Source organism: Sparus aurata, chromosome 23 (assembly GCF_900880675.1).
Source record: "Sparus aurata chromosome 23, fSpaAur1.1, whole genome shotgun sequence".
Taxonomy (NCBI): Eukaryota; Metazoa; Chordata; class Actinopteri; order Spariformes; family Sparidae; genus Sparus; species Sparus aurata.
The window spans coordinates 12,094,855-12,117,536 of record NC_044209.1 but is presented as its reverse complement, the minus strand read 5'-3'; the positions used below and the strand labels follow the sequence as shown (position 1 = coordinate 12,117,536).

Genomic DNA, 22,682 nt, shown 5'->3' with positions numbered 1-22,682 from the left:
AAACCTCTAATGTGTGTTCATTCGATTAACAGACAAATAAGATGCAAATACTTTATTGCCAGTCTTTACATGATGCCATTATGCCAGAATACAAAAGCTTCAAACATCATGACTAATATTTTCACACACTGATAAAAAAAAATATTAGCATTTCCTAAAATGTTCGCAGATTTGTTATTTTAAAAACAGATACAGGTCCAGTGACATCATCTCTGTTGCCTTCGCTGGCATGGTAAATGTTGTATTATGCTACATCTAGTGGTGCAATATGTTAATAACAGTTTTTATACAAAGGATGCAACACACTTAGTTATATTTGAATAAAAACACAGGCAATGTGTCTATACGTTACACTGTGCAAAATCCTGAGCATCAAAATATATTATTATTATAATTTCTGTGTGATTACTCTGTTATATTTCATAGTAAACTTTTAGAAATGTTTATCTAGAAAAGCCAGTGTTTGTTGCTCCCTCTAGTGGCATTAAGATGCTTCTCTCTCTCACACACACATACACAAAAACACTAAAATCTTGACTGCTCTTTTCCTAATCACAAAGCACATGAACAACAAACAAGAACAATTCAACTTTTTACACAGTTTAAAAAAAAGAGCTACACATACAGTAAGAAACAAAACAACATCCTCTGTCTTTGAACTGCACTGACCAAACAGCAGTTTTACTCCAAAACGCAGATCCCACACTCTCATCTTGTTTGGATCAGAAAGACTCAAACAGCTTCATTCTCTCTTGGGCTGAAAGGCCTTCTTTCAAACTCTGGAAGCCAAAAACAAATACAGAAAATATGAGGTAAAAGAAAAAATAATAGCGCTAAATCTCTACCTGGATGACTGAAACCCTTCAGTGTGAGGTAAGGGTATAAAAAAGGTGGTTTATACTGTATGAAGGCAACATATGAAGGTTTTTGTATTTATCAACTGACAAAATCTTACCTTGGATCTCACTCCTCTGATCTGTCTGGTGAGGTATGATTTCTCTGTTTTCTTCAGAAAAGCAGCATTACTTGTGTTTGTCACAGTGTCATCTGAAAAAGCACAAGAGCAGAAAACACAAAGGGAATTATCCATTACTCAATGAGGAGTTTATTTTCTAACCTATGGTCAGAGCCAGTCTGTTTCTACCTGTTATTTCATTTTGTTTAAAGCTGCTAACTGTGGCTTCCTTTTTACTAAACAGAAAAGAAAGTGGTATCATTCTTCTTGTCCCACTCTTGGCAAAAGAGCCAATGGCTTATTCCACCAGATTCCACAATTCCTTTTAGGTTGACCTAGACATGATTAAGTCAACTGTGCGCTGACAAAGTACACAAGGCTTCAATTTCACTAACCAGCTAAAGGAGTGTTAAACACTTGAATGTATGTGTGAGTATAAATCTCATAGGTTATCATTGCATTTTTAAAAAATACACAAAGTAAAGAGTGTCTCACCGAGGCTCAGTCCTGAAGCGTCTCTGTTGGGGGACCAAGTGTTGGACTTGAAATCTTCACAGAGTTTGTTGGCATCATGACGAGGTTCATCCTGGCTGTTTGTATAGAGAGCCTCGAGCTTGTTCTGGGCATATATTTTGTCCTGTTACAGACAGACACACATGCACCCAAACATTTACGAGCATGTCACTGTGAAATCAAAGATTGTTTTAGATCTAAAAGTTAATCTTTCATATGCATGATAAACACATCATCAGACTGTCAGGGTACATTAATAACATGTTTTACATGTGCATCCTTCATGTATATAAAACTATGGAACACTGTAGCTTTAAAAATTAGACTTGGAAACTCAGACTTAGTATGGCCTATAATTAGCTCCTGTCTCTTTGAATCTGTCTGTTTGAATCTTTGATGAGATGTGTTAATGCAGTTTTATAAATAGTAACTCTCATTCTCCCTCCCTCTTTGAGTGTAATTGATGCTTTTATTGCAGCCAAAATTCATTCATTCATCGTTTTAAACAGCTGCCTTGACCAAGTAAACTGTATCACATTTCCCTAGTCTTCAGGTAAATATTAAATGAAAAAAAGGTTATTGTTGTTGATCTGACATGTTTGCCTTTTTTGTTATTTTTTCATTAAATACCAGATGTTTTTTTAAGTTTGACTTCCAGAGATTATTTGAAAATTTAGACAAGAAAAAGGAAAATTAAAGAGATTTCCGTACCATTCTAGCAATCTTCAACTCTTCCCTGAGAGAACGGGCTTCCTGTCTGAGAAACTGCATTTCAGCCTCTCTCGCCCGCAGAATCACCTGTAACACATATCAATACAGTATGACAAAAAAACATATTAAAGTTCTCCAGTGATTTATATGTTCTATGTTAGTGATGTGGCGAAGATAAGTCCCAACATTTACTATTTACCTCTGGAAATAGCTGCATTATTCCACCTTTTCCCTCTAACATTTATAATATGTATAAATGACCTCAAATTGAATTTATTAAAGATAAATCATTCGCAAACTTAAGACAGACAGAGTTTATGATGTGGTACAAAGAACAGAAGGGTTAAACGTTTCCATACACTTACCTCCATCTCATAGATGTCATCTGCTTGAGTTGCATCAAATGACTGTTTTCCGTTTTGTGAGAAAATTTGTTGAGACATTTCATCTGCCTCGCTCTTAATAAAGAATGACAGGCAACAAGAAGTCAATACACAGATATATTTTATAAATGGCTTCAGAAATAAACACGCTCCTGTTGAATGAATACAGACGAAGAATACTCAGCTATTCTGTCTGAGACACCTTGGTGAGAAGAAACTGTTTATACCTGCTTCTTTTTGAGCTCCTCATTTCCTTGTTGGTATTGCATCAGAGACTGTCTCTCATGCTGCAGCTCCTGGTTCAGCTGAGAGTTTTCCAGGCATTTCTGAGTGTGCTGAACTGACAACACCTCGAGCTCCTTGTGCAATAACTGGATCTCCTTCCTGCAGTTGGCCAAACAGAAGGACAGGCGATGTAGTACAGTATAGTGAGTGAGAGTTTTGAACCAGACTTAGCAGATTAAAAAATACACTAATCAACAAATTACTTGATTGTATTCTCAATTTAATACAGGACATTGACCTGCATTAGGCATGGTTGTGATGAAGTCAAGAGGTTTTAAGAGGTGTGTTTGTATGTCTTTACATTTTGTCCATGCATTGTCCTCTGACAATGTCCTTTTTCAGACACAAATGGCGAGTTTTACTGTCAAGGAATGTTCCTGGTTATATCTGTCTTGACCAAAAAGTAAAAAAGAAAAAAAAAAAAAATCGTACTGTAGCCCCTGTCGCCTACCATATACAGAGTTACTAGTTAACTGTATAAGGAGCCACTTACAATATAATTCAATGTAATACATCAGACCTGCAGTAAATGCTCCAGTAATAGAGTAAGTCTGTAGCCACCAGTCAGTTTCAGCTTCAGTCTGCTGTGAAAGGACCAGCTTTCACTCACTCATGCTCGACGTACAGTTGTGTGATGTCAGCACTCTCCTTGATCTGCTGAGACTGTCGACTTCTCTCCAGCTCCTGTTTATGGGCTCTCCTCATTGCTACTATGGCTGCAGAAACATATGACAACTTGTATAACTGTTTATAATTGTTACCCAGAATAGCTTCATTTCTGCTCATCTACGTCTAACTTTTCGCAGTGCACACCAGCTTAGCAAGTCCTGTTGAAATTCTGTTTCTATTGATCTAACAGCGCTTTTATTTTTTTTTACCTGCCATTGTGGCAGCAGTCTCTTCCTGCAGCAGCTGGTCTTTCTCCTTCAGAAGTGCTGCCACCTCCTCATTATGCTGTCGCTGTAGATCACCAATCAGCTTCCTGTGTATTTCCTCCATAGCAGAGAAACCTTCATCACGGGACGTCTGTATTGAAATGATAAAAAACAATTATAAAATGTTTTAAATCTATAGTGTCATGTGTTATGTGCTAGATAATGCATTATGCAGTATAAAGACCAAATAGATATAAATAACCACTTGATCAGTTTTATACAGTTGACACAGAATATTTACTCGATTCTGACTTTTCCTCACCATTAGTGGCAGGAATAAAGCTGTGAATTGTTAAAAATTAAACAAAAAAAATAGAAAAAAAATAAATTGCTTGCCAAATATCTGACGATTTAATGAGTTCTTTGTTACCTCAACTTTTTCTAGATCTTTCTGGTAAGCCTCTCTTGCTGCATCACCTCCCATCATTCGGTTTCCGAACCCGAGTACCTCTGTGCAGGGTTTGGGTTGTTTCTCTTTGGTGTAGTAACCATGCAAGTGTTTCATCTCCTCCTCATGGATATGCTGCAGTTCCCTTATCTTCTCTTGATACTCTGTTTCCAGTTTTTTCATGCGTTCCTCACGATGATCCTCGATTTTCCCTATGTCTTCCAGGAGTCTCTGGTTCCCCGTCTCCATGGACATCATCTTTTGCTCAGCCTGCTCCAGTTCTTCTCTTAACACACTGTTGTCCTCCTGAAGCTGATATAAGGTGTGATTGAAAGCCTCCTGCTCGTCCTTGAATGTGGTATCCTGCTCCTTGTACAGAGCTTGCAGTTTGGCCCGTAACACCTCACTTTGCTGCAACTCTTGCTCTAAATCCAAGTGCAGCCTTTCCAACAAATAAATCAACTTTGCCTGCTCCTGCATCCAATTTACGTCAGCGGCAGAAGCATTTTCCCAGTTATCGTCCATACTACAGTCTACTCCATTGGCATTAGTGATTTCCTGGCAGAGCTGGCGTACACATTTAGCACGTTTTTGCAGCCGTGATATAAGTTGCTGTGACCAGTCTGTTTTTTTCTCTGCGTCTACCTCTTTGACATCAGAGCCGTCCTTTGCAGCTGGTTTTGCTGCTCCTTCTGCCTGGACTTGCTCCTCATAAGGAGCCAACTCCGGTGGACTGACATCTGCCAGACCCTTCCTCTGATGCTCCACTTCCTGATTATTCGCTTGAGTCATGCCCTCGTACTGCTGCTGACATTTCAAGGCAGCATAAATGAGCTCCGCTTCAGCACAGACTCTACTGATGGCTCCTTCACAGTCTGCTCTGCCCTTTTCTGTTTTTAGGGCTATTCTCTGGGAGACTATGTTCTTGTACCTGTGTGCCACATCACCCTCATCCTCACTTTGCGCAAAGGGTAGCTGTCCAATGCATTGTTGACTCTGAAGCACAGACGCCATTTTTTCTAGTACAAATAGCTCCTTCATTAAACACTTGCCAACACTTTCCATACGATCCTCTGATGGCAGTTTACTTTGAGCACTCTCAGCTCCATCCACCGTCACATCGTTGAGGATCTTGTCCTCTCCTTTGCTGGCATTACGTGATTCCTGCTTTTGTTTCTCTGCATCTTTCTCTCCTTGCTGAAGGCAGGCGACAACAGTGGCCAGTTGCTTCTCAAAGTCTGCAATGTTAATCGGGGCGGTCTGAAGCCTCTCTCTGCAGGCTTGTATGATGTTCAGTGCCACCTGAAACCTGCCGACCAACATCCTGCAGCAGTTCTCTGTCTCCTGGGCAAAGCGCTGGCCCTGCTTGGCCTGACTATGAAGGAGCAGACTGAGGTGCTGAGCGGTGGCTCGGCTCCGGGTGAGCTGGGAGCAAAGATGGGGGTCCTGGCAGGAGATGTGGCTCTGGCGTTCCTCTAGTCTTTGCATGATGTCTCTTAACTTCTCCTCAGTTGCATAAAGTTTGGTTTCCAGCATCTGAATCACAGACATAAACCTTTCTGGGTCATCTCCTGCAGTGACAAATCTCTTATATGATGAGCTAGTTGAGAGAGAACGGGCTCTTGCAGGTTCACCATTATTTTCATTTGAAGAGAGAAGATCAGTCGTCTGGTGTTGCTGTGAGGATTCATGAGCAGAAGCACAGGTGCAAACTTTGAGCATTTCATTCAGCTTCACTTCTGTCTCCTCCAGGCTGTTACCTAAGACTTCCATCTTCAGCAAAACCTCACTCAGCTCCTGTTCCTTCCTGTCCAGCTGTCTCTCGTAGCCTTCTCGCATGTCCTGTGTTTCAGACTCCTTTTGCTGCACCTTCCCTAAAGCCAGCTGCAGCTCCTCACAAACTCTCTCATATGAGTGCTCCAGATTGTAGTAGTGTGTCTCATCTGTTTTCAAACGGCTCTGCAGCCTGCCCACCTCCCCATCTGCCTCAAACAACTGGTTCTGCAGCTCCTGACAGCGACGGTCGAGCTGCTCTCTTTCCTCCTGTAGTTTCTCCACAGCAGATACCGTACATGCCAGCTCCTCTTGGAGCTGTTGTTGAGCCTTCTCAATTTCCCTGGTCCAGGCCTGAGTCTTATTCAGACTGCCCACCTGCTCCTCAGCCCTGTCCAACCTGTCCTGAAGTTCCTGTGAGAGTCGCTCTGCCTGCGTCAGGCTGGAGGTCAAGCTCCTCCGTTCTCTCTCCTGACTTGCTTGAAGGAGCATGAGGTGCTTCTGCAGGCGGGCCTCCTTTTCGGCCTGTGTCTCCTCATTAGCGCGAAGTTGAGTCGTCACCTCTTGGAGATTTTTCTGCAAGCGATCGGCCTCCTGCTGGAGATTGTGGAGATTCTGCAACTCCTGCTGCAGCTGTGTCGAGCGTGACTCAGCCTCCTTCCTCTGCTCCTCACTGATGCTCAGCTGGGACTTCAGGAAGGCCAAACGCCGTTCCCACTCCGCCTGCAGCTCTTGAAACTGCCTGCGATCTTGCTCTAGATGGGCTTGTGCAAGTGCCGTGGCATCACCTGTGACCAGTAACTGTGCTTGCTGGGCTAAGAGGTCTACTCGTCGCCGAAGTTCAGATTCTCTGGCTTCCTCCTGACTCCTTTTTTGAGCTTCCAGTTCACGGCGAAGGTCGTGGTTCATCTTCTGCAGTCGCTGTAGAGCCAACACTTGCTCCGAGGGCGAGTTTGAAAGAAGATCATTCTAGATGCAAGCCGTGAGCTTCAATTAGGACAAAGTGTGCTTTGGTGCTGATATTCTAATATAGAATAAACAACTTCTCTGTGTTATTACATTAATCATGGTGTAATTACAACTGTGGCTGTCCCTCCATAAATACATCTGAATGCAAAACTAACTTCTCTTACTTCCTATATTGCCTTTAAATTGTAGAGCAATGTGCATTTCCACAATATGGTAGGGAGCATCACCTTCAAACTAAATTAGTGTTAGTAAGTGTTTCCACACAAAATACCCAGATATTAATGTCTCAGGAGCTACTTTTCAAGGAACTAAAATGTCCCTTCAGCCCGTTGTTGCATGCATTTCCACCGTGGTCTTATTGCAAAGATGAGGTAAATTAGTCCACTGGCATATGCAAAACCCACAGGCGTTTTACATGTCATTTTTGCATGTGGAAGGGCACGGACTTTGTCATCAGTCCATCTGTTGTATGCTATCTTCTTTATTTAAATGTTGATGCTTTTAAAATAAAATGCTATGTGACAAAAAAATACTTTGAATATCTCTGTTTGTGTGTTTTTCTGTGTTATACCTGTCGACGAACCCCTTACCCGTGAATGACTCTCTCTCTCTTGTTGTAGCTCATCCTGCAGATTCCTGTTTACCTGCTGGAGTCGAGACAGTTCCCTCTGTGTTTGTTCTAGCTGCAGATAAAAATGGAGCTGCGTGTTATTTCTCCTTTGTGACACCTTTTTAGTTTGGCAGGGAGGACTAAAGATACGTATGTTTGTGGAGTAACAGATACACACTACAACATGACCTCACCTCTTTGACAAGTTGCCCAGTTTGCTGCTTATCAATTTCACTCTGCATGTTTGCCTGTTCATCACAACGCTCATCCTTTGACAGTATTGTTGTGGTAGCAAAGTTGTCACTTACAGTTCCGTCAATGCATGACAATGCATGTGTCCCACCTGGTGCACAGAAAGTTATACATTTAGCAACATACAGAGCAATTTTACATTTTAATTACCTGTGTGGCTGCAAGAACAAGCACACATTGATGACAGGATGTACCTTCACCCTCGATGGGAGACAGTGCAGAGGAGGCGGAGGGGGACATGGGGGAGGACAGATGAGAGGAGGACATCCTAGATAATGCAGGACTTCCATCAGCAGAACTCTGCTCTCTCTCTGGCAGCTCTTCTTTCTGCTGTTGATGTGTTGTCTCTGCACAGTCACTGGATTTGTGCTCTTGCAAAAAGCTGTTTGGTTGTTTATCTTTCTCCAGACCACCCGCCAACTGGAAGTCTGGTTGCTGTGAGTTCTGTTGAGTCGTCTGCTCTGGGAGGGAGCTGTGAGGATACGAAAGAAACTTCTTTAGAATCAACACAAAGGATAATATGTTAACAACCATAACATGGCTTGTAAGGCGTAAAGATACTCCATGATGTAAACTTTGAATGAAATCAGTCCTTAAGTCAGATCTCATGATAGCTGGTGGATTACATTTTATATACAGACCAATTCTGCAGCAATGTTAGAAATGAACTATAACTATATTTACCTTGTGACGTCAGGTATAGAATTGGGTCTCACATTCTTCAACACTGCTTGGACCCAGTTGCGTCTCATCCCAGAGGTCATAGCACAGAGTGTGTACACTCCATCTCTGGTCTGTGGAAAGTAAGAGATATCATTCATTAGACACTTCAAAGTGAAAGGTAATGGATTTGTTGGCTTTCAACAATGTTTTCCAGATGGATTTATTCTCATTACTGTCATGTCACAGGTTATCTAAACGTCCCATATTATGCTCATTTCCCAGTTCATACTTATATTTCAGGTGTCTACCAGAAAATCAAAAAACACATTATTTCTAAACACATAAATCACAACTTGTGACATCACAACTTCACACAAGTCCTGTCGGCTTCACAGTACTGGTATAGCACCTAGTCCCTCATGTTCTACAATATCACAATATGGGTTTTTTTAAATGATTGACACGATTTACCATTATTTTTGTTTTATATCAAAGAAGCTTGACCTCTGCTACCCACTTCTCTTTACTCATTTAGCGTTCAAAACATTTTTCTTAAAGGATTTTTTAAATGTTGTATGCTCTATGTTCAATGTGTCATGATGCCATTGTTCAATGGGAATAGGAAAACAGCAGAGAAAAACGGCACAGTACAGTTCTATAAGAAAACAGGTAATTTCACTGTCATTCTGAACAAGACAGACAAAAAGAAAGAGTTTGTGTTAAATATCACATTCTGTAAAACTAGACAAGTTAATAAGTAGTAAAGAACTGTTTTGATTATGCTTATTTTGCCAAAAGAATAATCTACTTTAAACTTCTGAAACTACTATATCAGGTGTTTATTACAGACAAAAATATTTCATCTTAGTAACACCAGGAAAAACAGTAATAGACACCAACCTGCATGAAAAAGAATGTTATAGTAACTAAGCACCGTTGCCCTCAAGTAAAATGTAACCCAGCAAAGATTGCATAGAAACTCTTTGCAACGTCTTTGCAAAGAATACTTCTGTATAAAATGCAGCATTATGACATAAAAGAGTAGTAATGATGCATCACTCATACAACAAAGAGGAGACAATGAAAAAAAAATGCAAATATTTAGGACCATAACACATTTAATATTTAACACAAACCTTTCAGAAACACCGAAAAAAAAATCAACCTTTTCCTGACTGGAAAGGTCACAAAGGTCATCCCCACCAAACGGTGTACGCAGATTGAAACATTCCTGGTTGAGAAGCCAAAATGAGCACGCTCTCAAATGAGCTGCTGGTCCATCTTTTCCCAGCACCACCAATCAGTAGCTTCAATGCTAAAAGATCCTTGATTCTGATTAGTTAGATACTGCCACTAACTATCTGACCTAGCTTCCTGTGTAGCTGCTAAATACCTTTATTTTACTGCTCTAAACATTTAATGAGCTATTAATATTGACAGTTCCAGTGGAGTCACTACATTTCTGCCTTCATCATACCTAATTTTTAAAAAACAGGCTCTACTTTGTTCAGTTCATGCCTTCTCACACACCACATATTGTATCACATGTGATGATTGAACTCACATGAATTTGAAAACCACAGTCCCTCTGAGCTGGGTAGTCTGTGATGTTAAAACATGTGGCCAAGTTTATCTCACCATCCACATCAGCTGCCTGAAATGAACAACCAGGGAACAAATAGCTGTAACATGAACCTCCATTCAGACATTCACTTACAGTTAATGCTGAGTAGAGCGTCATATGTCTGAATGTCCGACATCACATCTGAAGCATTCATGATTTACTTTAACCTGTTTTACGCTTGCTGAAGGATCAACCCATACTAACAGACATATGACCTTCTTCTCTAACTGTAAAGTTATATCTTTCTTTAATTCAATAAGACAGATTATAACAGAATACCAGCGCACCTCCTCAGCTATTGAATCTTTGTAGAACCTCAGGATTTGGTCAGTCAGGACAAACCAGTGTCGCTTCCACTACAGGAAACATATTCACAGTCAGAGCAGAACAAGATTACAAGCTTGTCAGGACTGTAGTCATGCAACTTTAAATGACAGTGAGTTGACCGAGTCACCTGTCCAGATGCATCCTGACGCATCATCCATCCTTTCTTAAAGTTGAGTAGGTCAGGCTAAAGAGGAAGCAAAGCATCTTATAGACCAAATCAAAGAAATACCGTATGCCAGTATAATAGCTAGCAATGAGTATTATTTAAATGATATTCTTTTGTTTTTTTGTTTTTTGTTTTAAAAAAACTAAATATTCAGCAGGGTCAAACATGCTGAGGGATCAATATGACTCTCTAATATGCAGGCATTAAAAGACATAACAGGATGTAAGCAAATCTCAAACTTGAGAGAGAAATCAGTTTGTAATTAGACTCACAATCACAGAGGCTTAAACATCTCTGCCCTCGATGGATTTGAGTCCGCAGTAACGAGGGAGGGATGAGCGTTTCAACTCCTGGCACAGAAAAGAATATATAGAACTGATACTTTGGGGTTTTGTTTTTGTTTTACTTGGCTTGAAAATCATCTCCTCTGTTTATCTTGAGTTGTCATTAAAGATCCCCTACACTTGTATATTGAGTCATATGTAAAGATTCTCTGATGTGTGTCTGACAAAAATATAGTTACCGCATTCAAATCCTTAAAATCCTTAAAGGATTTCTCCGTCATTAAGAATTCCCTGTCACACCTGTCTATGCTGAATATTGGAACAGAATTAGTTCCAAAACTCTTTGTGATGTCACAAAACATGCTTGCAGGCCTGCTTCTTAAAATGTTTCTACAGAGTGCTTTTTAACCTAATAGCAAATCTTCTCTTGATGGTGCTTTTCTCAAAGGTGGGTCTTGAACAAAGCAATGCATAAAAAAAGTATGAATTGGATGTTAAGTCAGCCATAGAAGACTCAAATGATACCGCTAAAGTCTGAATGTTAAAATGTATTCCCTGATTATGATATTGCTATCATGACACGACATATACCTAATATGACTGTCCGAACTTTTAAATTATTCATGTTATTATAAAGTCTGCAACTGCTTGTTTGGCATTCACAGTTTCTAAAATATTACTGAAAACTTTCTTTGTGCTTGTTTTGTCGGTTGATTCTCTAGAGTTCCAACATAGTAGTTCAGCACCCCACAGGACTTTCACTTCACTAAACAAAAATAAATTGCCACGATATGACAAGCAGGAAACACTGCAAACCCACAAACCAACAGAACCTCTTCCTCCAGTATCCTGGTACAAATCCATACAGAAGCCCGAAAGACATGATCCTTGTATTGGCTCCAGTTAATGGGAAGCAAATCTGTCATTTTCTCCTATGTGTTTGTTAAGCTGACTAAAACGGTTTATGGTACCTTCTCTTCTATTTATCACAAACGATCTATACATTTTCTTGAAAACTGCTTCTGTATGTTAAAACTGAATAGTTTCTCTTTGATTGCCTTCAGAGCTGAGTATCTTTAGTCCCCTCATCTGGAGCTCGCATTTGCAAATGCATTTCATACATGCCTGTCAAGTGAGCATGGAGCACATGATCTGGGCAACAGCATGCATTTTGTTTTCTATTATGTGAAGCGGCAATTAATGTTCAATAATAATATATTCTCAAGGGCAAACTGAGCCAATTCAGCAACACAGTGTTTGACTGTCATAGGAATGTTGGATAACTGACACTGAAGAGCCAAGAATACTGGGACCAAAATGTGGTATCCTTCTCTAATCAGCAAGAAACCAGACTGGACAGCCCCTCCTCCCACTGAATGACTACATGAGTCCATTACAGACAGACAAAAGTAGAGAGGCATCTGACATCTTGGCATCTCTGGGCTGCAGAGCCTTGAATATCCAGCATCAGCAGTTATTCATCAAGTAAAACTAAAAGTACCTGTTTCTGTACTTTGTTGGAGTGATGGTGACATTCAGCGGTGGCAACCATAGAGGAGGCAGACTCGGGTGGCTCGGAGGGGCTGCTCGTTTTCATTTTTTCAGCTTTAATATCACCACGACACCGGTCTTTGTTGTCTCTTTAATCATGGAAACATAAATGGAGCAGATTGTAGATGATTATTACTGACTGCAGATCACAATCAGAATATAACAGTATTTCAGACTATGTGAAAAAGCCAGGAGCCTCTGAAATTATTTTGCAAAATAAGAAGAACAACACACCTGTTTTGCTCCTGAGAGGAGAACAGCTGGCCTGAACTCAAGGCTTTCTTTTCTGGTGTTAGTCCTTTATTTACGTGTGAACTTGCATCTGAATCTGTTTCATAATGAGAGATATAAAGAAACAACAGCTGTGTCCGAAACAATTTGAAAAATGAATAAATTAATTTGGATAAATATTCAGGAAAAGATATTTAAGAACTACACATCAACACATATGTTAAACATGGATGCAGTTACCATTTCCAGTGCATCTTCTGTCGAGTCTGCTGAGAGAGCGGCTGCTCCTCATGAACGGAGCAGCAGCGAGAGACGAGCCTTGGAGGGATGAAAAGCTCCGGCTGCTGCTGAGGCGAGCAGCCGGTCCAGCTGAACGAGATCTGGTACCCTGTTGGCCAATGCTGCCTCTTTTCAAAGTGCCACCAGCCTTACTGCCACTCGAGTCACTGCCCCTGCCGCTGAGGCTGCTGCTCCTTCCAAAAGCAATGCTGGTTTTGGACGTACTGCTGCCAGCCTGTTTACCTCCACTGGATCCAGGTGCTGCTGATGCTGCCAAATCCTTTTGGAGAGAGGAAACATTAGCCACAACAAGACAGTTGTGTATGGTTTTCAGATTTGAGGATGATGTTTGAACCTCACACCTCCTGCTCACCCCCATCCCAACTTGGACTCTGTGACACATACAATCCAATCACCACTAGAGACAAACTTTTAATCCTCACAAGAGCTCTTAATTTGCTTAAGTACCATCTGACTGACACTGTGATCCCAGACACACGCACACACACACACACACACGCACACACACACACACACGCACAAACACACACACACACAAACACATTGAACTTAATTACACTTGAGCATTGCAAAGCCATCAGACATAGGCGGTCTGTTCCAGTCTGTGGAGATGCAACCTCACCAACTGCAGAGGCAATCAATCTGGGGCAGGACCATAAGAAGGAGAAATCAATTAGTGGACGCTCCAAGAGTCCTGACTTAGCGACTTGTGCAGGTTGTAACTGCGCTGACTTGATCTTCAGCCATTAATGGCTACATAAATCAAACCACATGCTGGGTGTCGAGCATAAACACACACCCACTCTGAGGAAATGGTGTCCGTGTTAAATGAACAACACTGAACATTAATATAGCGCAATGATCTCAAACACTTTTATCTAGCATTGTCTACACTTCTGGAGGAAGGGGAAGTTGTAAGATGCTGTACTTTGACTCTTCTTAAATCAGGTTATCATTGCCCTTGAGCTTCAGTTCTTATTAAAAAGAGGAATCTTTCTGTCTCTCTTAAAAAAGGCTGAGCAGATGTGTCAAATTCCGTGCAATTTTGCCTGCAAAGTAAACCTTTCTTTGGTGTTTATTTAAGTTTATTTGTTGTGCTTTGGTTCTGTGTTAATGTAGTTGATGGATATGATTTAGGGCGTAGACACTCAGAGGTGTGTTATTGATCTTATTTGCAGGACATCGCATGACCTAGTGCACAACTTCACAAATCAAAGCAATTGTAATACCACTGCTGTCTCATGCGCAGGACAGAATAATTTAACCACTGTCTTTAATGTCCCTTTTTAAATGCTTCAGTTCGTTTCTGTAAGTATGTATATTAATCATGACCTCTAAATCAGCATCATCTGCTTCCTGGTACAGCAATCAATAATATTTGTTTTTAGAAGAACAAATGAAGAAAAAACATTTCTCTTTACAGTTACTGCAATATAACAGTAACCTGTGCCTCTGAGAAGCTCCGTATTCAGACAAAAGGTGATAAGCATTACTAAATGACCAAAAGAGCATTTTTTTAAATTTCGATGTGAATGTAGCACTCACCTTCCCCCCTGACTTATGTGCAGGTTTGCTGGTCTTGGAGTTGACCAAGGTCTCATGCCACCTAGAAATAAGATTAAGACAGTTAAGTATAAATCATCCTGTTAGAAAACAATATTTTACTTGGATGTATTCAAAGATGAAAGCAGATATGTAATGAGGTTACTTGAGGTATAATATTGTGTTTGTGTTCACAAATGATATGTAGCTAGCAAACATCTGCGTCAGTGACGACTATTGTTGTTAAGAGGGATAATCTGTGCAGTTATATTTCTTGTGAACTAACTGATGACCTAACTAAGTAACTAATGCAGCAAGCCCTTTTCGGAATTATAACCCTTGAAAATGCGATGCAAAATCATTACTGCTACAACATATTGACTTTTTATTTTATTTAGTTGCCTGCAGCAGCCAAGAAGCCATTATTTCTTCAGGGGGGGGTGGGGGAGCATTTCACATGCTGTAAATTAGCACACAGCGTGTTAGCAGTATGTGCCAGAAAACATTAACAGCCATACGAGTGTAATATAGAGGCTGTGTCCAGAGCATGAATTAAAAAAGAAATTACATTCATCCCTCTCAAATTCAGAAAGAGAGAATCTACTGCTAATAAACTGATGTAGATAGAGAGGGTACCAGGTAAATTGTACATTTTGTCCCTAACGAATTAAACATACTCACTGCTCCTTCTTGTCTTTGCTTTATGACTATTAAGACGTTATGGTCACATTAATGTATTCATCTCTGAGTTTTTGTTTTAACCAATCCATCTAATTTTAAAGGAAATGACATAAAAGCAATGATACCCTAGTATTAATTTTAATGTGATATAGGAAACAGCTAAAGCTAACTTACCTTGGTGCCTTGGACATCATTTTCAGAAGAACAATGAAAAAACACTCTTATGATAAACATGAGAACTTCTTGCGGATATTGTTATCCATCTAGGAGGTACGATCTTATATTCTCTGGCAAAAAAACAGAGAGAACAAATTACAAACAAGTCGATGCGACAGTGTCTCAAACACCAACACACCTCACACATAATCCCATACAGAGTTGACATTAGAGTTCTGCAGGATTAGGCCAACAGCTTAACAGGATTACTACTCTGTAATTTTAGTGATCTTGAAGTTCCCGCCTACAATTTCTAGAAAGACTCAACATTTCTATCAAGTTTATATCAAGACACAGTATTCAATTTACAAGAGCAAAATCTACAATCTCAAGTCCATCTGAAGGATTTGGTGGCTGATTGTATTATTTGCTCATGAACACAGCAACACAGCTGTCACTAAGGATCTGTGAGCTGTGACCTCACATGAACTATCAACACCTATTTCTTTGATACATCACTATTTATAAATCAATAAATACATTTGTATGCAAGTAAGGCTATGGTGCCTGACCTAACTGATCATTTAAGTGTGTGCGGTCAAGGAAAAAGTTATAAAGCACAGTCTAAATGGAAAATTGAGAAAAGGAGTCGGAAAATGCTAAAAACGTTTAGTGAAATTTAATATATTTAAACCACTATGATAAAGATATAATGGCATACTGAAATTATGTAAGAATTGAAGACTGGATTGGTTTGTTTTTGGTGTGAGGCTCACACATTGGAACAAAAGAGGCTTGAAAGTAAAATGACTATTTCATAGACAATTTTATGATTATGAAGCAAGTTAGAAATTGTTTAGCCATAGAAATTATATTATCCTAATCTTATGCCATGAGGCAATTCTAAGAGGCTGTAACTGATATTAGTAAGGTAATATTATGGTAATATTAAGGTATTAAAGATAGGAAAATGTTGTTAAACTTGCATATGAAACACACACCTTTCCACATGATGTCGTTGTTTGTTAATGGAAGTTCCTCTACAAAAATGAGTTTTTCCGACATGAAAGTTAAATGTAAAAGCGATGCAATTTGGTCTCGCTTGCATTTATTATAATATTTTAATATTATCCTAATATAAGTAAGGTTGGCACATTGGAGATTTAGCTGCCAATGCCATCTGCCAAGAAACTGCAAACAACTGAATAACTTGCCTTTAATAATAAAATCAACATTGGTTATCCTTCAAAAGCTCTCAGAAGCTCTATTCTGACCATTTATTCATTAATGTTTACTCATATGACTTAGTAATTTGCTATACTTGAACATGAACTAAATTCAATAAACCAAAGTTAAGAATTAAGCTAATTTAAACTACTTTTACTTAATAAAACTACACTTTCACACACACTTTTTTTCCCCATGTGACATGAACGCACCATGGGAAACATTGGAGGTCGGTCTCAAAGTTTGGTGGTTTCAACTCCTGTTTCTATATTTTATCATTTCCCTATAACTATAATTCTGCAATAAGTAGTAAGTAATCAAAATATATAAACGTACCTGCATGGTTTCTTTCTCTCTGACAACATGGGCGTTGATTGGCTGGGCGTCACGTGACCCCACAGCTGATTTCGTTGGATGGAGTGTTTTGCTTTGGCCGTTCATCATTTCATGTAGCCATTTCTGGTTAGCGACGCTAAAGTAGCATTAGCAACCATCGTCAGCTGTAGCGAGCGACTATGGCACAGGCAGCACAGGCAAATGTCTTCGACGCGACCAACTCCCAGATTCAGGTGGAGCACGATAAAAAGCGCCGGCAGTTTGTCATAAGACTCAATGGTGAGTTAGACATGTCAACATTAGCATGCTAGCTAGCTAGTGTGAGCTAAGATGTTGCTGTAGCTTTCCTCTCTGTCTGTACCGTCGTCGTGCCCTCACTGATAATTCCAGCTGCCATTTCAGACACAGAGGCGTTATTCATGTCATGCAGTTGGGATGTCACGTCTTTGTTCGGGTTTTATTTTGTGTAAGGGGCTCTACAGACGACAGAGCCCTGACTTGTAACTTCACCATTTTGTTTTCTTGGCACGACGTAAATATTTTCTTCATTCGTTTCCTGAAAGAAAACGTACAACCTTCAATAACACCCACTGCCGACTGACATTGCTGAACGTCAATTACTCCTGTTAGTGAGGTTGTTGTGTCACTCTTCTCCCCAGCCTTTAAAAGTTTTGCTTAAAATACCAATCATCCACCAATCTGTTTCCTCATTTCATATTTCACTGCTTTGGTTAGACTTTTTATGGACTGTGGCACTTCCATTGTTTAAATCTAGTTACTTTTTTTGATATTTGAACCATTTGAGTTCATACTAAACTAGTATTCTGGTGTTTCGAATGTAATATTTAATGTTTTATGGACTTATTATTAACTAAGAACTTAAATGATCTTTCACATTACAGCTGAGTGAGCTGTGGTTACAGCAAAAAGCTGAAAGCCATTCCTCCTTCATTTGTTTTTATCAATCTCTATCTCTCTCCACTTAGCTACATTGTCCTTATCCACAAGTACTTGTCTGTGCCTGTCGAGGTGTTGTGTTTTTGTCTTGAAGTTATAAGGCCATTGACTGTGACACCACATCACATGGTATCAAACCAATGACCCTCATGTTTCGAGTTCAAAATACTTATGCCTTGTCATCTTGATCAATAACCTAGCCTGTGGACCTACACTCGGTCAATTGTGTTGTATGTGTGAGACTGATGGTGTGCAACAATTTTTTTTGTGTTGTGTTTGTCAAATGTGACTGTGAGCATTTTTTATAAGTGTGTTATACTATGTTTTTCCTTAAACTCTGACAGTTAGTCACTATTATTAGTATCCCCCTAGCAAGGTGGTGTCAAGTTGCTGCTTGTAATCTGTGGGAAAGTGGGTTGGGTAGTGACAAATCTAGCTGCTTCTTGCGTATGCCCTCAGGATCTCACGACCGTGCAGTTCTTTTGTATGAATACGTTGGGAAGAAGACAGTGGATCTGCAACACACTGAGGTTCCAGATGCTTACAGAGGAAGAGGAATAGCCAAACACCTGGCCAAGGTAAAACTCATGAAGACTGGTACATTTTCGGTCAATCTTAAGAGAAGAGAAGGAAAGAAGTTTATCTTTCTTTTCATATCTTCAAGGTCCAATTTGTAATATTTAGACTATGTACATTTTGAGTATGCACAAATGCCATGCACACTTTAGTCCAATGTGTAGGATTCAGGCGAAAAGTGGAATGTTATCAAGTTGTAAATGGGAAAACTAGCATTTTGTATTTATTATGTATTATTCAAAAAACAAAAAATAATAAACTTTTCAACCTCAGAGACACTTTAAAGTAAAAAGCATTGTGTACATAAGAACCCAAATTAGACTAATGCCAAATTAGTTCACAAATAGTGAACAGGCTTATTTAGACTAGTAATTTTACCACTTATATATTGGACGCCAACTCAAGCACACTTTACATATGACCAAAGTATCCATATAAAATGCTGTTTGAGGTTTTCAATGTGATTTTATGCTTTTGTGATGGCAGGCAGCCATGGATTTTGTGGTTGAAGAGGATCTGAAAGCCCACCTGACCTGCTGGTACATTCAGAAATACGTCAAAGAGAATCCTCAGCCTCAGTACTTTGAACATATTTATCAATGACGCTACACAGTTCTCTGACAAAGATGAAAAGGAGAAAGAGACTCTACGGGGATAAATACTGTGTGGCAGCATGCATCGGAGTCTCAGGCCGATATATAACAAAGGACCATCCAGGCATTGTTGAACATGACACTGAGTGACTCCAGACGCAACTGACCTCACAGCAAAGATATCTGTGAGCTGAACGTTGGGTCGCGGGTCAGTTATGTCCATAACACAGGGACACACTCTCATCAGAAACAGGAAGTGAATCAGCTGGTCATGACATGTAAAAACCATGAGCAAATAAACTAACCAAAGCTGAATCCTGTTACCTCAGACAGAATCCTTCAGGATGAATACCTATCACTGGCTGGAAGGTTGCGAGCAGAGCTATAAGATGACCAATCCAGGCGTTTTTCTCCACGATGGTTCGGACTGAAGCAATGAGGGCCTCACTGATGCTTAAACTGTGATGACTTTTATATTTTGACCCCCTTTTTGTTTTTTCTATGGCTTTGTTTTTGTCTTTTATTTTTTATCTCCTCTCTTACAAAATTGTGTTTCTAAAGCTAATGCTAATTTAGTAGATTGTTAATCCTGAATGCTTCTTTCAAGATACTCAGAAGAGGGTTTTTTGCCGGGTTAAGGGTTTTATTTGAAAATATAATCTTTATTTTGAAGACATTTATATTCCTGACCTCTCAATTTGGTTCCAGTGCTAATGTATCCACTTCAGTTCTTCCCAGTAACAGAAACTTACTGTCAATTATTGGGGATATAAATCGATTAGTCAAAGATGCAGGGATTTATGAACCAAAGAACCTGAAACTGAGGATGTCTAACTCTGGGGACACAATCCTAAACAAGCCTCAAGAAAAAACTCATCATTTCCTCTGTTGTACGTGTTAAATGTTACTAACACTGGGTCTGAAGCTTGTCACTGTGTGCTACAACACCTCGGCTTGGATATGGATAAACATCTCTGCACTGCTATATTCAGGGCATTTACATTATATGGTGTCAAGCATTCTTTGTTTTGTCATTCAGGGACAGTAGAGCGGATGGCCGAAATCAGAAATCATTTGATATGTTTTGTTTTTCTCTTACCCACAAGGCTTCCTTCACCAGCTGATGTTGAAATAATAAAGGTCATCATAGAAGAAAACTTTTACTGAAAACAACAAAAGGTCTACTGTGGATTCACTTTTTGGGCTCTTCGGGAGCTTTTGCTGTCGACAATCTTAAATGTTGAGGAGAAACATACCTCAGGTTACTCAACACACAGGACACACATCTGCTTTAATAACTAAGAGGTAATCGCAGGAAACCACTTTCCCTTTATACAGCTTTCCTTTAGGTGACACACATCCATTGATAGGTCAAGGTATTCAAGGTGTTTATGTTTGTTTATATTTGTGTGTTTTCTGGAATGGATGTTTTGAGCATATGGGTCTGCCAAATGCTTCAAAGTGTACCAATCCTTGTTATATTGTTTTGTGCTTGAGACCTTTTTCCATTCTTGTTGTCTATCAATAAATAAAACAAGTACTTATCACATTATTAATGTCAGAGTTTGTATTTTTAACAAAGGGAGAAGCACATGCAGGCCACTTCAAAGAGAAGAGAGGAGAAGGGTTGATTCAGTGCAATACATTTTAAGGTAGTGTGCATCTATCAGTGTGACTGTTAGCTGAAATATTTACAGAATATTTTTGAAGATGTAATTACAACAATATGACTCAGCAGAGATTGTGTTGTTTGTTTCAGTGTTAGATGTTGATGTCCACCTCAAAACACTTTTTCTTGGTCAGATGAAGTAAACAGTAAATAAATCAAAGAGCTATTTAAAGACATAACATTTCAAACCATGCATGTTGTGTGTCTTGGCAAGGTCATTTACATATTTCTCGAACAAACAGCACCAATAATAACTGGGAGAGGTTTGCTGATATTTTTTTTTTTTTACTAGATTCTGGCGCCACCTGTTGATGGTAGTGTGAATGACAATGGTAGATATTGAAATTCAAAGTGTTTGGTCAGCAGAAAAAATGAGCAGTAGTGTTATTTTTGTGCAGTTAACAATGAAGGAGGAAACACTTAGGATGAGAAGGACACAAATCTGCTAGTTTATCTCCCATTTGAAAGACACATGAAGTTCTCAAGACTTTACCCAACATGGAAGAAGTTGCCTAATTTCACTGCAATGCTGTAAAGACACATGATGCATTTGACAAGCCATAAAACATCTAAAAACATCGGATGTATACGCTCAAATGGATGTCCAAAGTCCATCTGGAATTACTAAATGTCAGTCTGTGAAAGAGATTCAGATCCACAACCAGGCCACAACTACCACTCATACACGCTGGGGTTAGCAACACATCAATGTCACTTATTCTACAGACTCCAGTATATTTAGACTTGATATACTTAAATGTGACTAATTGTGGGCCAACAAAAACCTGGTTGAAAAAGACTGGACTGGGCATTTATATTCATTATATAACGTGTCTTGGGCCATTTCTTTTTTAATATAAATATAGTCTGTTCACCCTGCTGCCGTCTGGGAAAAAAAAAAAGTTATTCACTGCCATACCACCAGACTACAGAGCAGCTTCTTTCCCCGGGCTGTGAGGCTCCTAATTCATCATCAACACTCCATTTTGTAAAATAGGTGCAGCACAAACACCCCAAACACAAAAAAAAGGAATTCTCTAAAGTGAGAAAAGTACTATCTGATCAAGGAATTTATAAACATCCGTATTTATGACCAAGCATTCAGAAGCCAACTTACAATACTACACAGTTTCCGATACCTTAATAGAATGTTGTAAGGTGCAATACCAATAAAGGAGGAATACAATAGGATGGTCAGAGGGCACTGAAAAGACTCAAGGCCTCAGTATTCATACAATCCTGGCTACAGCCCTAGCTGCAACAGCTTTCCTTTATTCTTTTCAATAAATTATTTCCCCATTAATACATTAATAATTTAAACATGAATTTATCAATTATTTCCCAACAAATAAGCATGTGATTTGTCTCCAAATAGCCTTAATTAGCTGAACTGGTTCTTGGTGGTATATTACATATTTGTCCTGAAGGGGCCATGGTTTAAATAACATTCAAAATCACAGCAGCATCTTCGACATACATTATTGATTGTTTGTATTTGTATTGATTATTCACGCATGCGTCACTGAGCCCTTACAATTGTTGTCAAAGGCACAGCATTTGGTTTCAGCTGATCCCACATTCCTGAACGTAACCATTATAGTTGTGACAGCCAAAGAGACTCAGGTTACAGCACGCGGACAGGGAGTCCATACCAGTTACACGAGAACACAGAGACAGAGCACGCGAGGGCACAATATGGGTCTATAATAAGTACTAGACATCTAGAAACACAAATCATAAGACAAACCGAGGTGGATAAGACGCTATATTACATACTATATACAGATGTAACGATGATCTACTTGCTGCCCAATTAAATATTTTTAATATCTAAATGGCGCTTTTGTTTGTTTTATATACATTTTTGCTATTATGTTATATTTTAAACAAACATACCTCTCTTCCTTTGTGCTAAGTTTATTTACAATATGCGCTGACCTCTCAAACTTCGGTGCTATTATAAAATACGTGACGGCAGGTACGATGCTTTTAAAAGCATCGAGGGAATTGTAGTCGGCTTTCGAG

The 22,682-nt window shown here is 39.4% G+C and overlaps 2 protein-coding genes across 2 annotated transcripts; one reads left to right on the top strand and one right to left on the bottom strand.

Moving 5' to 3' along the window:
* Nucleotides 1-37: 37 nt before the first annotated feature.
* On the bottom strand, nt 38-15,482 carry LOC115574921 (trichohyalin). The gene is made up of 18 exons (XM_030406600.1): nt 15,318-15,482; nt 14,466-14,526; nt 12,861-13,179; nt 12,624-12,717; nt 12,340-12,478; nt 8,459-8,568; nt 7,969-8,246; nt 7,717-7,865; nt 7,503-7,595; nt 4,153-6,912; nt 3,726-3,873; nt 3,458-3,563; nt 2,790-2,946; nt 2,545-2,637; nt 2,180-2,266; nt 1,451-1,592; nt 956-1,047; nt 38-779 (listed from the first exon to the last, which is right to left on the bottom strand). The coding sequence occupies exons 1-18, from the start codon at nt 15,335-15,337 to the stop codon at nt 723-725; spliced, it is 4,905 nt and encodes a 1,634-aa protein (XP_030262460.1). The 5' UTR covers nt 15,338-15,482; the 3' UTR covers nt 38-722.
* A 1,415-nt stretch (nt 15,483-16,897) lies between these two features.
* natd1 (protein NATD1) lies at nt 16,898-20,540 on the top strand. The gene is made up of 3 exons (XM_030408940.1): nt 16,898-17,141; nt 18,279-18,397; nt 18,882-20,540. The coding sequence occupies exons 1-3, from the start codon at nt 17,042-17,044 to the stop codon at nt 18,996-18,998; spliced, it is 336 nt and encodes a 111-aa protein (XP_030264800.1). The 5' UTR covers nt 16,898-17,041; the 3' UTR covers nt 18,999-20,540.
* The last annotated feature ends 2,142 nt before the right edge of the window (nt 20,541-22,682 follow it).